The following is a 16,595-nucleotide window of genomic DNA, read 5'->3' on the forward strand; positions in this document are numbered from 1 at the left end:
TAAAAATAATCAGGTTATATATTTTTAAATAATATAAAATAGCGAGCAAACGAGCGGCGGGTCACCTAATGTTAAGTGATTACCGCCGCCGATGAACATTTGCAGCACCAGAGGAACCGCCGATGCGTTTCCGGCCTTTCAGGAATTTGTTGTTTTGTTTTGTAATAACAAAATAACAAGTGTAAATTAAAAATTTATAACACCCCCGACAAGTGAAGGTTACAGTAACTAGAAAAGAGCTGATAACTTTCAAACGGCTGAACCGATTTTCTTGGATTATAGCTAAGAACACTCTCGATCAAGCCACCTTTCAAACAAAAAAAACTAAATTAAAATCGGTTCATTAGTTTAGGAGCTACGATGCCACAGACAGATACACAGGTACACCGATACACAGATACACACGTCAAACTTATAACACCCCTCTTTTTGGGTCGGGGGTTAAAAATACCTCATTTTTTGTTTTGCGTATGTAGATGCAAGAAAGTAAGAATCGTCCGCTATGCCAGCCTCCATATAAAAAATTTCAAACCTCATGTATGCCTCATGTTGTTAAACTTTGTGTTTTGTGTTTTTGGTAAAATTACAGCGGGTTAAACAAGTAGGTACTGTATCGTTCATTTTGAAGCACATGTCTCACAAAAAGTTTCTAACCCCCGACCCAAAAAGAGGGGTGTTATAAGTTTGACGTGTGTATCTGTGTATCTGGACCCAAAAAGAGGGGTGTTATAAGTTTGACGTGTGTATCTGTGTATCTGTGTATCTGTCTGTGGCATCGTAGCGCCTAAACGAATAAACCGATTTTAATTTAGTTTTTTTTGTTTGAAAGGTGGCTTGATCGAGAGTGTTCTTAGCTATAATCTAAAAAATTGGTTCAGCCGTTTAAGAGTTATCAGCTCTTTTCTAGTTTTCTTGTAGAAAAGAAGGTTAGATAACCGTTAGGTTCTTAATATTATGTCAATAGACAAATGTCAAGCTGTCAAGATGGACGTTGCCTAAATACATTATTATTTATTTGAAAGTGATGTTTTGGAAAACTCAAATACTTTGGATCGTCGGGGGTGTTATAAATTTTTAATTTACACTTGTAAAGCTTGTAAATGATTTACTTTGAAAAGAGTCTGTACTGTGTAGGTAGATGGTAGGTACGCGAACACATCGCGTAAGTCACTCGTATATCTGCTGGGTTCATCCATCAGGGGGCGCGCGTTATCACCTCCTCACCAAGCGCCTGTTTTATTTTGCACTCGGTTCACTCTCTAACCCCGCTAGCGTTTAAGCTATATAAATTCTACTCTTTATTTAGAGAATTATGTTTAACTAGCCGATGCCCGCGACTTTGCCCGCGTGGATTTAGGTTTTTCGAAATCCCGTGGGAATTCTTTTATTTTCCGGGACAAAACGTAGCCTATGTGCTAATCCAGGATATTATCTATCTCCATTCCAAATTTCAGCCAAATCCGTCCAGTGGTTTTTGCGGGAAGGAGTAACAAACATACACACACACACACAAACACACACACACATACAAACTTAGTGTGATAAGTAAAATACATGGGATTTATAATAAAAATACTTTGAATTGCTGTTTATTTTGCAAAATATCTGTGCTAGATAACTAAATAGTAACTTTAAACATGCTAAGGGTTAGTGCGTATGATCGAAGTCTTGCACTTGTACGCTTAGGCAGTGGGAACCCAATTAAACAGTTTATTTAAAGGAACCAGTTGAAAGAATTGTATCAAAATTCATCTTCTTAAGTCAAAGTCTCCCTAAAAATACTCATGACAAACGGATAAGCGTAAAGACATTCCCACAAGCATTTCGTTCCAGCATTAAATAAAAGATAATATATCGATACCGCACTCCATAAGGCGAGTTACACACTGTATCGCATAACGCGGCGATTCGCGGTTGAACGGAGCAAAAGTTTTTACAGTATAACTTGAGTTTTTTCTGTAGATACGTAGTTAGATAAGCTAGATGCTCATGCTGAAGCTAAGATCTATAGAGAGTAGTTTAAATATGCTCAAATTTTACTTAACTTAAACGAGACAAAATCATCATGACTCTGACGTAAATCTGTCTCTGTCTCTGTGTTAGTAAAGACCTAGGATCTAAAATCTAGAATTTAAAATCTTTCATTGTCGGCAAAGACAAAAAAAATCAAAGTGTGTTCTGTATCTCAGCCAAAGACTCGACTCATTTATACCTACTTGAATGCAGTACGAAATCTTGCTTAGCTTGACCACACACCGCTTGCGGTAGTCGGTGCTGTGTGCTATCCGCCTAAAGTACATCTCATTTGAATCATCTGCTATTAGCGATAAGGGGAACTTTATCTGCCCGGTATAAGGTCGGGCACATTTATAAATAAATAATAAATGACTGACAATAAGGTCTGGTAATTAGGATATAAATTTCTGACGGAGATATGAAAGATACAAGGTAAAACAAACCTGATTCGCTTACGAGACCGACGGGTACGCGTTTCCGTTTTTTTACATAACGTGAGCGTAGTAAACAAAAAACGTTCACGTCACGTATTTTTTGGGGTGGGTGTATTCAATGTGCATAGGAAAGTGAAACGTGCAATAACAATTTTAAAATCTATATGATAATATTAACTGCGACATACAAGCAACACACCTAAAAAGCAAAAAAAAAATACCTAAGTATTATAATAGCGGGCACCACTTTTAGCTTTTCTACTAAAAATAATTGACTTTGATATAATTTGAAATATCTTTTTTTTTGCACTTGACCACAATCATACCTGATGGAAAGTGATGATGTGAACCAGACGCGTTTACGTAGAAGATGCCTATTCACTCTTGTTTAAAATATACCCGGGTCGCTTATCTTAATATATCTTCACTGAATTGTGCGATAATATTCCCAAGACGTAAATCTTTTTCGGAAAATTAAGTTAAGTAGGTATGGTATCGTGATAGCATAAAATTTTTACTTGATACCGATGAGTTCGAAATTAGCCGGTCTAACATCGACTAAATACGTGAATATAGCCGTTACATTCTATACTTAAACTTTACCTTGTTTGAAAGAACCGTGTCGTAATCTGACAATGCGAACGGACACTCTCAAAAGTTGCGATAAGACGCTTTCAGTTTTATATTTGCCCGCGATAAGGCCGGCCGCGAATCGATTAGCCCCACATTAGCGATAAAGGTTTGTTATCTATAAGTGCTCGCTCTTGGCTCCTATCATAGCTTTGAAGTTTCATGTGGAGTTGGAACTTGGCGACTGGCGAGATGGTTTGATGCGAAGGGCACTTCGATAGCAAGGTCGTATACCTGAGACGTATTCTGTAATCTGTAGTAGATAAGATTGCATACGATTTATATCACACTAGCTTATGCCACGACTTCCTCCGCGTGGACTACACTAATTTTAAACCCCTACTTTACCCCCTTAGGGATTGAATTTTCAAAAATCCTTTCCTATCGTATGTTACGACGATACCACGAGTCATAGATGCAAGATTATCTAGTCGTAGGTTGATAAGTAGGGAGGTACTTTACTTAAAAACCGGCCAAGTGCGAGTCAGACTCGCGCACTGAGGGTTCCGTGCTCGGATATTTTTTGCAACATTTTGCACGATAAATCAAAAACTATTATTCATAAAAATAAATAAAAATCTGTTTTAGAATGTACAGGTAAAGCCCTTTCATATGATACACCACTTGGTATAGTTATCTTACTTTGAAAATTGAAACACATTTTAATTTTTTTAATGATGCAGATGTAACCACAAATTGGGGTTTCAGATTTATTCCTGTATTTGTGCTATAAGACCTACCTACCTGCCAAATTTCATGATTCTACGACAACGGGAAGTACCCTATAGGTTTCTTGACAGACAACAAAGTGATCCTATAAGGGTTCCGTTTTCCTTTTGAGGTACGGAACCCTGAAAATCATATCTTGCTGTCCACAAAGACCATCTTTCACCACGACAAACGACTTGCAAATCTTCACGCCCTTTCAATTCCCTGACCTCAGCTCTAGCCCTCAATCATACATCAAGATACGCGCGGTAAGGCCGCCCGCCCACGTCACAGATACCGTGGTCCGCTGCTGAAGAGTTGAAGATACCGCGCTGTCGCCGCCCGCCGCCGCTTGTCGCTAGATGTCCGGATAAACCCACGCGGCATACGTTTGCTTTTTGGTAACATGTATGCACTGTGTTGCTTGAGAAATTCTATGGAGATTGAGAGTTTTGAAGAAAGAAACTAGTAAGTGCATCATTAGGTACAACTTTTCCATTTGAAATTATTACTTTCATGGGATTTGTTCAAAATTATATTTATTCGAGGAATATATTATGAGAGGAATGGCGTGAGAACAATGCATTAACAAAGGCTAAAGAAGAAGAAGAAGAAGAAGAATATTTATTCGAAAAATATACAACTAAGGAATAATATTACGATTGTGTACGTACCTATGTTGTCTTTAAGTTTACCTTTAAAAATTCTTTTAAATAATAACTAGCTGACGCCCGCGACTTCGTCCGCGTGGATTTAGGCTTTTCGAAATCCCGTGGGAACTCTTTGGTTTTCCGGGATAAAAAGTAGCCCATGTGCTTATCCAGGATATTACCTATCACCATTCGGAATTTCAGCCAAATCCGTCCAGTGGTTGTTGCGTGAAGGAGTAACACACATACACAAAAACTTTCGCCTTTATAATATTACTAGCTGATGCCCGCTTCTTCGTTCGCGTGGATGTAAGTTTTTTAAAATTCCCGTGGGAACTCTTTGATTCTCCGGGATAAAAAGTAGCCTATGTGCTAATCCAGAGTATAATCTATCTCCATTCTAAATTTCAGTCCAATCCGTCTAGTAGTTTTTGCGTGAAGGAGTAACAAACATACACACACACACACACACATACAAACTTTTGCCTTTATAATATTAATTATAGTGTGAAGTGCGATGTGATGTGATAATTGTACAATGAAAGCGACTTTACTTTTCTGACTGCTAATTAGCACTTAGCGTGGTTGATTATGGCCTAAACCCTACTAATTCTGAGAAAAGAACCGTGCTGTAGTTGGAGGATGGCGATGGATTAGTACTATCAAGTAGTAAGCTGTTGCTCTTCACCATTAAGTACCGAATTCTGAACACCTTACTTCTAAAGTAGGTAGTAGGTCAGATAAGGTCGTCCAACATTTGCACGTCAAGATGCCGTGATGGACGGTTCGCAATAAATCCAAACAAGACAAGCAACAAGGTACAAGTTCGATATGGGAATCTATTAACTGACCCCTGTAGGGTTGCCCCTCACATTTTTAACATTATCGGGTCCTATTGTACTTTTACACTACTAATTTTAATACCGCTTGATAAAACAAATCCTTTACATGTTTATGCAGTTTAAAAAAATTGCATCGAGTTAACTAAAATATCCCAAAAAATAGTACTGAACAAATTGGTCAAAATACTATTAGCGTTCAATAAAATTCGGTGCATGGCGTTGCCATGACAGTTATTTGTGCCGTAAATATATATACGGCCCCAAAACAAAACAAATGTACTAACTTTGTAAATTAAAGTTGCAAAAAAATCCCATTGTACATTAAACAATAAACCTTTCCTGTTGCCTTATTCCTATTGAAACCACTTGTCCGCCTGCTCGTTCGGCTGTTTTTGTGTAAAAAAATTAAGGAAATATTTTGATAATTCATTAAGTAAAATTAGTAAGGATTATATTTATTATTATTAGTTAGTATAAAGTTAAACAAGAAAGCACCGTGAACAGCTAACTTTTAAGAGATTTTCGAAATACAATCTAAGTATATTATAGCATAATTTAATCTTTCTGATGTCACTAACTTGACATTTATATAATCAACATTTAGCCTTACAATATTATATTTTATATTTATTTAAAACTGCCAAAACGTCCGGTTAAACATTACTTGGCTATTGAAAAATCCGCTCTAAACCTTTACTTTTTACAATTTTTATATTTTCGTGTGGTAACCCTATGGCTAAGGACCCTAGGCGCGTCGACAATGCCTAGATGGTTATCAGTTGCACCCACGTCGTTGCTGTCTGTACTTCACTGTACTGTAGAATGTATGAAATTATAATAATTCTACGTCAGAACGCTTTGTTACTAAAGTTTTGTAAAGAAACTGTTTAAAAATAAAAACAATATAAAATTTCTACGAAACATATAGTCCGGTCAATTCGAAATATTTGAACGATTGGAGTAGAATTTGAACGATTTCACCAATTTTCAGCTTGTTGTTTTATGTAGCTTCACTCTTATTAGGTCCGTACCTCGAAAGGAAAAACGGAACCCTTATAGGATCACTTTGTTGTCTGTCTGTCTGTCCGTCCGTCCGTCCGGTTGGAAAAATACCCGAGTACGGAACCGTCAGTGCGCGAGTCTGACTCGCACTTGGCCGGTTTTTTGGTTTAATTTGACCGGATTAATACATACATTGTGATACATTGTAGCTAGGTTATAGGTATGCAGTAGGTAGGTAGGTAGTGTACGCAAACCGCATCTTTATCGGAGCACGTGTAGCCAGATGCCCAGATAGAGAGATTAGAGCTTTTAGTTCCACTATCGTAAGTTCTTGAGATATCCCGAACGGGATAAACAACGCACGCGTTATACTTTATAAATAGATAATTGGATCTCTTTGCAGCGTATTCGTTATTACTAGGGTCGTGACCCCTTTACACTAATCTACACTTCCATAGGTACTAATTTAATATTGTAAATGTAAAAGTCTGTTTGTCTGCTAGCTTTCCACGGCCTATCTGCTAAACCGGTATTAAACGAAACGGTTTTGAAGATCTTGGCCTAAGTACCTAGTAGTCCGGCATATTCATTTTTAGGGTTCCGAGTTTAAAAGGAAAAACGGAACCCTTATAGGATCACTTTGTTGTTTGTCTGTCTGTCTCTCCGTCAGTCCGTCGTGTCTGTCAAGAAAACCTATAGGGTACTTACCGTTAACCTAGAATCATGAAATCTGGCAGGTAGGTAGGTCTTATAACAACAGTAAAGGAAAAAATCCGAAACTCTTGAATTTGTGGTAACATCACAAAAAAATTAAAATGTGTTCATGAACTAATAATAATTACCTGTTCATGCCAAATAGATTTTTATTTATTTTTGTGCATAATAAATAGTTTTTGATGTATCGTGCTAAATGTCTAAAAAATACCCGAGTACGGAACCCTCGGTGCGCGACTCTGGCTCGCACTGGCCGGTTTTTTTTAAATAGGTGGTTGCAAAAGGTCCACGCAATGGTTAACGCCTACCAAGATTTTTATCTCTCTCATTTGTCTGGGATTACGTAACAGAGAGAGCGCTATGCTAACTTCTTTCCGTGGATAGAGTATAGTAACATAGTAACTACAAACTATTCCATATATCCCATGGTATTAGTACTTAGTAGTATTATATGTACTAGAAGGTAGGTACCCCATTCTCTAGTTAGCGATTAGTATCTACATCTAGTACGTAACAGCGCAGTATCGGGATGTGGAGCGAGCATCGATCGGCTATTGAGCGATACGCCGGATTTATGTGCGCTATCTGGCAAGTCTTAATTTACTGCTAAGGCCACTGTCATACCGCTGGCGCAGCGCCGACGTGCTATAATATATAACACACCCTAATATTGAGCAGTTATAATAGTACATTGCCACAGAGTAAGGATACTATGTTATTATACCTACCAGAGGTTCAACGAAGCCTAGAAGCTAGAGAAATCGTGCGATAAGGGAGCGATCCGAGACGGCCTTAGTAATTCCGGGACCTTCAGGTGTGTGGCAGAGTCGTGACATAGTCGTTGTGATCATTTACCAAGAGATCAAAGGCGTCGAACGGTCGAAGTATCTCCTAATATACTGTGGCATTACTCTCCAGGCCGAAAATAAAGCAATTATTTACAGCCGATTAATATTGGAAGGACGACGCGAAGCCGAAGACTTCCGGTGATTATAAAAGGACGAGGCTCTAGCTGAGTCGTTAAAACTAAAAGAAGCTGTTTCGACTTTAGTACTCCAGAAGATCTTTGAGCTTTAGATTAAATTAATGTGCCCTCCATCAGATTTTAGAGATAAATTATGACATTGCAAGTAATTTTAATTTTGTAATAAGTAGGTAATCAACATTTCATGTGTAGCACATAACCTACCTACACACAAATTTCAGTTTGATCTAATTTACGATATGATAATAATTTAATCTAGCACGACATTTCTGGGCGAGGTTTGGGTGTGCGCTGCGCCTAATCTACGTCATTTCATTGTTTCAACTATGTAAAGAAAAAAATAATGGAAAACCTCAGAGTCATTCATTTGTAGAGTGGAATATTTTTAGTGTGCAAAATGTAACCAGCCTATAGACGTACCCCACCAAGAAACGGTCATAGACATAATATTATGCATTCTACCAAGTCTCACATAAATGGTGCTCAGACTTGGTCCTTGGTCCTCAAAAGTGCAAGCTCAAGGTTTGCCAAAAAATGGAACCCAGCTCTATATGGATTAAAACTAGCAGAACGCGTAAGAAATTCTGCTAGGTAAGGTTCCAGAACGTTCGTACGTTGAACACGAATATCTAGCCTACGTTGGCACTTGGCAGCAGCCACTTTACTTACATGGGACTGTGCATTATGTCAGATGGCACAGAATAGAAAGTGTTGGAATAAAAAAAAAATCAAAAGAAAAAAAACCGCCTTCAAAAACCACAAGCGCTAAAAAAGTAAAAAATATTTTTTGTTTCTACACGTGTAATGTATGTATGAAGTCGAGGGAGCATAATAATAAAAGAAACTAGAAATCCAAGTGTGAAGCTCGCCCGACTTCATACATACATATAAGCTATATTACACTGATTGCGAGCAATTTACTCCTATCCGTTGAGGAGTTCTGTTCTCCATCTCCGAAGTTATTCATCAGTTCTTCATCAAATTTATTATATGGGACCATAGACGTACAATTTTCGCTTGTATGGGACCACCTGCAAAGTATACTCTTTCAAACAAAATAAAAAAAAAGCAAATCGGTCTAGGCGTCTTTGAGTAGGTAATCGGGGAACATACATAAAAAAATGATTCCGACGAATTGAGAACTTCTTCCTTTTTTTGAAGTCGGTTAAAAATTAGAGGCATTTGCCCAGTAGTAAGACAGTACAGCCTAATTGATATTAGATTAGACCAAGAGACGACTCCACAAGACCCGTAGGCCATTTTCTAGGCAAGCGCGCCTCAATCTAGCCCACATGAAATGCTAGCACAAACTATAGTTTACCACCTACCGAGTCCTGAGACAGTTCTCTAAATATTTCATTGTTGAAAAACTACAGGTTAGGCATAGGTTAGGTGAAATTAGCGTGACAGCAGGCTTTTGTTATCTGCGATCTATGCACGCAACATGTGGTGCGTGCTAGTACGCACTTTATACGCCACCTTTGACAACACATTTTTTGGATAAGCATTTGATAAACATCGCCGTATCTAAACGTCAGAGTTATGAAATACTTTTAACGCTTCATGTCTGGTAATAAAGTAAAGAAAATGAAATATTATATTTTTAAAAAGCCGTGACATATCCAGGAATAGAAGCGAAACTGTTATTCTGTTTTGTACTCTCATAGGGGCAAATACACGTTACACAGCCAGCCAGGTGTTTCAAAAGAATATTCTTCTTCTTCTTCTTTTTCGTCTTCTTCTTCTTCTTCTTGTAGTACCGTCTCCTATGGGAGAAGGTTGGCAATCATTAGGGCTAACTGCACCCTGAACGCTGATGCGCAGAAAGTCGGGTACTGTTCCCGTACCATTGGCGTAAATTCTTGAGCCAAGATGTTCTTCTTCGGCCAGTAAATCTTCTGCCGGTTATTTTCCCTTGAATTGTGAGCTGAAGAAGGTCGTATTTGCTAGGTCCATAATACGCATTTTTACTTTTTCGTTTTCAAAAGAGCGTTAGAGTTAATTTTAAACTAGGTTTTTACAATGTATTGGCGTCACTCAGAAAAGCAGGTATTATTTAAATATTTTTATCGAATTATTGGAATGTCCTCTCCAAAACCAACACAAAAAAACACAAGTTTAATGTGTAAGGTTATCCGAGAGTTTTAATCTAAACAAACTAATGCCAAAATAAATAATTTAATTAGAGCGTGATTGCTATCACAACATCTAATTATCCAGTTCACAACCCAAATACCGAAAATATGCGATATCGCTCCGAATCTCAGAAGGAGACTGAACTAAAACCTTCGAAACACCCGTATTTATGCAAGTTCAATCTTGTTGGCCTCCTAGCAACAGATTGTATGACATCGAATGAGCCAAATATCGATTTTATCAAACTACCTGCATTAGGTAAATTAATAATTTTATATTATTTTTGACAACTCAAATCAATTTTTAAAAATAACCTTACAGTTCGGCCGTCCTGAATTTAACACGTCCTCGTGTTTCTAATCAATCTTGTCATGTCAGTCGCGGGCTTCCTTGCCCTAAGTCAAATCCAAATCATGGGCTATCCTGCCCTCCGTCAAATCATTAAAACCTACCCTTGAACTGCCGAACTCTCAGTTTTAATATCAAGTCAACAATAAATCCAAACGACTAACTTCTCATTCGATGTATACAAAATCTGAACCACTCATTGCAAATTACTTTCCAATTCACAAAAGACTAAATTATTAAAAAAAACTAAAAATTTTAATCACCAAATCAAACTCAATAAAAATTTTAATCGAATGTGGGTTGTTTACAAAAAGATACCAAAGCGAAATTAAGACAACGTGAGACACGTCCCGCTTCTGAATTATTGGCGTCACTCAGAAAAGCAGGTATTATTTAAATATTTTTATCGAATTATTGGAATGTCCTCTCCAAAACCAACACAAAAAAACACAAGTTTAATGTGTAAGGTTATCCGAGAGTTTTAATCTAAACAAACTGTAAGGTTATTTTTAAAAATTGATTTGAGTTGTCAAAAATAATATAAAATTATTAGTTCACCTAATGCAGGTAGTTTGATAAAATCGATATTTGGCTCATTCGATGTCATACAATCTGTTGCTAGGAGGCCAACAAGATTGAACTTGCATAAATACGGGTGTTTCGAAGGTTTTAGTTCAGTCTCCTTCTGAGATTCGGAGCGATATCGCATATTTTCGGTATTTGGGTTGTGAACTGGATAATTAGATGTTGTGATAGCAATCACGCTCTAATTAAATAATTTATTTTGGCATTAGTTTGTTTAGATTAAAACTCTCGGATAACCTTGCACATTAAACTTGTGTTTTTTTTTGTGTTGGTTTTGGAGAGGACATTCCAATAATTCGATAAAAATATTTAAATAATACCTGCTTTTCTGAGTGACGCCAATAATTCAGAAGCGGGACGTGTCTCACGTTGTCTTAATTTCGCTTTGGTATCTTTTTGTAAACAACCCACATTTGATTAAAATTTTTATTGAGTTTGATTTGGTGATTAAAATTTTTAGTTTTTTTTTAATAATTTAGTCTTTTGTGAATTGGAAAGTAATTTGCAATGAGTGGTTCAGATTTTGTATACATCGAATGAGAAGTTAGTCGTTTGGATTTATTGTTGACTTGATATTAAAACTGAGAGTTCGGCAGTTCAGGGGTAGGTTTTAATGATTTGACGGAGGGCAGGATAGCCCATGATTTGGATTTGACTTAGGGCAAGGAAGCCCGCGACTGACATGACAAGATTATTTAGAAACACGAGGGCGTGTTAAATTCAGGACGGCCGAACTGTAAGGTTATTTTTAAAAATTGATTTGAGTTGTCAAAAATAATATAAAATTATTAGTTCACCTAATGCAGGTAGTTTGATAAAATCGATATTTGGCTCATTCGATGTCATACAATCTGTTGCTAGGAGGCCAACAAGATTGAACTTGCATAAATACGGGTGTTTCGAAGGTTTTAGTTCAGTCTCCTTCTGAGATTCGGAGCGATATCGCATATTTTCGGTATTTGGGTTGTGAACTGGATAATTAGATGTTGTGATAGCAATCACGCTCTAATTAAATAATTTATTTTGGCATTAGTTTGTTTAGATTAAAACTCTCGGATAACCTTGCACATTAAACTTGTGTTTTTTTTTGTGTTGGTTTTGGAGAGGACATTCCAATAATTCGATAAAAATATTTAAATAATACCTGCTTTTCTGAGTGACGCCAATAAAACTAATGCCAAAATAAATAATTTAATTAGAGCGTGATTGCTATCACAACATCTAATTATCCAGTTCACAACCCAAATACCGAAAATATGCGATATCGCTCCGAATCTCAGAAGGAGACTGAACTAAAACCTTCGAAACACCCGTATTTATGCAAGTTCAATCTTGTTGGCCTCCTAGCAACAGATTGTATGACATCGAATGAGCCAAATATCGATTTTATCAAACTACCTGCATTAGGTAAATTAATAATTTTATATTATTTTTGACAACTCAAATCAATTTTTAAAAATAACCTTACAAATGAGAGGTATGTTTTAGAGAAAATGTACGGATCATGTTGCACTTAATTGGTTAAAAATCATCCCATATTTCTCAACAGGTAGACAAATAACGTGAATGTAAAACGACCTCCAAAATGCTTGAAGTTCATTAAAAACCATACCTAATGTATTGCAATACTGCAAGTGATCGAAACTGTATGCTGTAAACCGAAATTTTGGGCATAATTAAAAGATTTCTAGTTGGCCAATTGAAACTCAAGAATTTAACCTAAAACCCAAATTAATATCACGCTGTCAAAATATTCAGAAATAGGGAAATAAACAATAGATATTGCGTGATCCGAAACTAAAGGTATGTGCCTTATTATCATAAGTAGACCATTTGAGCTGTTTCGTCGTCGGTTACGAAGGAGTAAGATAAACAATGTTAGGTTGCTTAGAGATGATTTGCCTGATAACTAATTATAGTTTCCTGTACATCCTGTAATCAGCATACTATATTTGTAGATACCTATTAATTTGACATAGGTGGTATTTCAAAAGTATCTCTGAACAGGTCATGAGTTTTTTGTTTCTTTTTTAAAAGAATATTAGCCATGCTTATCATGACTTCCTCTCCAATTAAGCTTGTGCCAGGAGTGGGTACGACAATAGTGCAACGGCTGGGGTTTGAACCGCCGACCGGGTTTGAATCGGAATTCAGTCCGCACCTCAACCGTTGAGCTATCGAGGCTCAATGAGATATATGTAACCAGTTCAAATAGAACTCTTTAGAACTTTAAAAAGTTCTTTCGAATCGTCACTGGTTCGGAATGCCCTTCCTACTGATAGAAACGAGCAAAGTAAGAACCTACTCTGCGGTGGCTTCTTTCAAAAAATTTAAATAATAATAATTATATAATTTACCAAGCCATGCATATAATTTTATTATGTAGCTATTTCATTTCCGCGCATTGCTGAAGCGTTTCAAATCCATTCTTTTACATATTACACTTTTCGATGATAGATGCTTTTTATGATAGATTAACCATAGGCAAACCTATGTGACTATATTTTACACAGGTACATAATAATAGTTATGTCTACTGATATGATCATGGGAATTCGAATAAAAATTGAGGCAGAAGAGTTTTTAGATGAAATTCGTCACTCATATTTTATTACATAGAGCACACGTTGACAAATTTTCGAACATTGTTTTTCATTGCAGATTTATCTCGGTTCGTCTGAATTTTGTTACAGTGAATTTTCCAAAAAATTGTGATTTACATACGGAGGATTTGCTTATGAATAACCAATGCAATTTTGAAATTACATATAAGGTAGGATTATCCTCTCTGACTCAAAGCTTGAAGAATCCATCCATCCATCTATCAGCCTGTATGCGTCCACTGCTGCACATAGGCCTTTCCAAGAGCGCGCCACCAAACACGGTCCTCCACCTTCCTCTTCCAACCAACTTATTTACGACTAAACGAAACTTGAAATCGACTGTTCGCTGTTTGGTGTATGCTTAATAGTTTCCAATATTTTCATAGTATTTTTATTTTAAAAAAGCATTGATCTTGAAAGTGCTACCCCTAGAAAAAAAGAATAGTGTAACTTTTCGCACTCGCTTGACAAATTTTCGTAATTTTTCATTGCAATTTTTCACGGTCGGTGTAAATTATTGTGATAGCAAAACTTTCCAAGAAAACCGGTCAAGTGCGAGTCAGACTTGCGCACCGAGGGTTCCGTACTAGGGTATTTTTTCCGACGTTTTGCACGACAAATCAAAAACTATTATGGATAAAAATAAATAAAAATCTGTTTTAGAATATACAAGTAAAGTCCTTTCATATGATACCCCACGTGGTATAGTTATCTAACTTAGTAAATTGAAAATACTAATTATTTGTTCATGAACACATTTTTTTGTGATGTAACCACAAATTCAATCACAAAAAAAAATTACTAGACCACATATAGATGGCACAGTCCGTTATGAACTTCCAGTGTTCTACATAAAAGTGTTTAGTTATATCTTGTACGATGGTCAGGAACCCTTCGTGTGGGAGTCCAACTCGCACCTGGCCGGTTTTAGTCATTTATGCAAGTCGTGTTTATGCAATAGATACTTGCAATTTTGACATACATTTTTTCACCTTCAAAGCAAAAAAACTTGCTACGGCGTTGACAGACGGGTGTCGCAGGGCGCGGCGTGCGTGCGCCTGATAAAGATCTGGCTCACATAACCTCGCCTCTACAGTGCCTCTACTGTGTGCCACTGTGACTATTTTTAACCCCCGGCCCAAAAAAAGGGGTGTTATAAGTTTGACGTGTGTATCTGTGTATCTGTCTGTGGCATCGTAGCTCCTAAACTAATGAACCGATTTTAATTTACTTTTTTTTTTGTTTGAAAGGTGGCTTGATCGAGAGTGTTCTTAGCTATAATCCAAGAAAATCGGTTCAGCCGTTTGCAAGTTATCAGGTCTTTTCTAGTTACTGTAACCTTCACTTGTCGGGGGTGTTATTTTTTAATTTACACTTGTTCATCATACTCTATGATAAATACTCAAAGCATCACTTACTTAGGACAACTATCGCTATTAATCATATTTTATTTTCTCTTTCCAGGTAAGTGTCCAGCCATGAGTCTCCGATATGCGAACTCCGAGGATAATATTTTATGCAGGTACATTTTATGCAAAGAGCCAACCCGGCATACGTCCGGAACACACATCCTTAACGACCACAGAACGCGTTTTAAATTCCCAATAGCCTTTAAGTCGCCTTTAAGGCTGCCTTTCCACCAGGGATAGCGGTGAAAGAGAGGTAAGCTAAGCTGAGAGACGATGTCTTTCTACGAAAACGTAGCGATTGGCACCTACGATCAATAAGATAAGTATGAAAAGAAGCAATGCGTAGCACCGTAGTTCGTAGTTCGTATAGTACCACAGAGTACCTACTATTACTTTGGAAACGAAATGTAGGTATAATTTTAACACTGCTTCTGATCTACTGGGTTTATGGTTTCTATTCAAGCGAAGCGGAGAGATGTGTTCAATCGACCAAGGGGGAAAATCACGACATCTTTAAAAATCTGATTTGTCGACTGAATACTCCGCACCTCTCCGCACCGCTTTGGTGGAAACCATACCTTAGTCGGTGCTAGTTACCACTATACCGGCACAGCTGAAGCGCCATACCTCGTCTAGGTTATTGCGCTTTCATCATTAATTTAAAAAAAAAACCCCTTCACTGAAACCTCATACAAAATAACCCAATTCTTTTTCTCGCCAAAACTAAAATGAGCTAAGTCATAAAAATGAAGAAATTTTATTGGTTAGTTTAAAACACATCCTTGCTGGTGGAAAGGCAGCCTTAGTCGCCTTTAAGAAATGCACCATTAATGGACAAAGCGGTGCCGGCGACACGATATTAACCATAATACATGAAAATGCGAGCAAAAACACGTTTTACAAGACAACCCAAATAAATATCGATTCATAACTAATGTGACCAGATGATCTGCCTTTTGTGGGACTGCCCCACTTTTGAATCACAGCTCCCGGTGTAGATATCCTCGAAGATTGACGGAGGCTAAAAAATTCAGTATGAAAATCTCATTAATACAATAAATACTACTACTTTTATGAGTCACGTCGATGTACCTGCGCAGAAATCTTGTTTTCGAATGGCACGAAAATATCTCAGCCAATCATAGCGAGCGTTCGTCTGCAATTAGTTGTTGCCATGTTTTGTACGCACGAATTATGAGCGAAAAGGCACGAGTCTCTGTTGTTCTTGTGTTTAAAATCTTAACGTCAAGCAATAAGGTCTATATTTCATTGGTGTACATTTAGTTATAGTCGGCTCTATGCGCCTTTAAGCTTACAGGTACACCTGCCTATGAGCCTTTAAACTTATATAGGTACATCTTTTTCAGGATTGCTTTAGCTGCCTTCAGTTAATCCGCAGAAAATATTGTAAATTAAACTTTAGAAAGAGATAACGGTTTCAAAGAGCATTGTCTCTGTCGTCGAGACCGACCAAACGGCTTCATAGGTATGATAGAGACGACGCTCTACGTATCCGAAATCTCTTTCTAAAGT

General features: G+C 37.2%; 1 protein-coding gene across 7 annotated transcripts in view; it reads left to right on the forward strand.

The window, feature by feature from the left end:
* LOC123866471 (zinc finger protein ush) overlaps window positions 1–16,595 on the forward strand; it is a 240,163-nt gene that overhangs the window by 194,609 nt on the left and 28,959 nt on the right. For 3 of the 7 annotated variants that reach the window (XM_045908087.1, XM_045908096.1, XM_045908078.1), the window contains exon 2: window positions 15,118–15,175. The exons of the other annotated variants lie outside the window; for them this stretch is intronic. In XM_045908087.1, coding sequence (XP_045764043.1) covers window positions 15,145–15,175 — 31 coding nt within the window. In that variant the 5' untranslated portion in view covers window positions 15,118–15,144. The remainder of the gene's footprint in view (window positions 1–15,117; window positions 15,176–16,595) is intronic. 7 annotated transcript variants of the gene reach the window in all.

The sequence above is a fragment of the Maniola jurtina genome, chromosome 1, assembly GCF_905333055.1.
Source record: "Maniola jurtina chromosome 1, ilManJurt1.1, whole genome shotgun sequence".
Lineage (NCBI taxonomy): Eukaryota > Metazoa > Arthropoda > Insecta > Lepidoptera > Nymphalidae > Maniola > Maniola jurtina.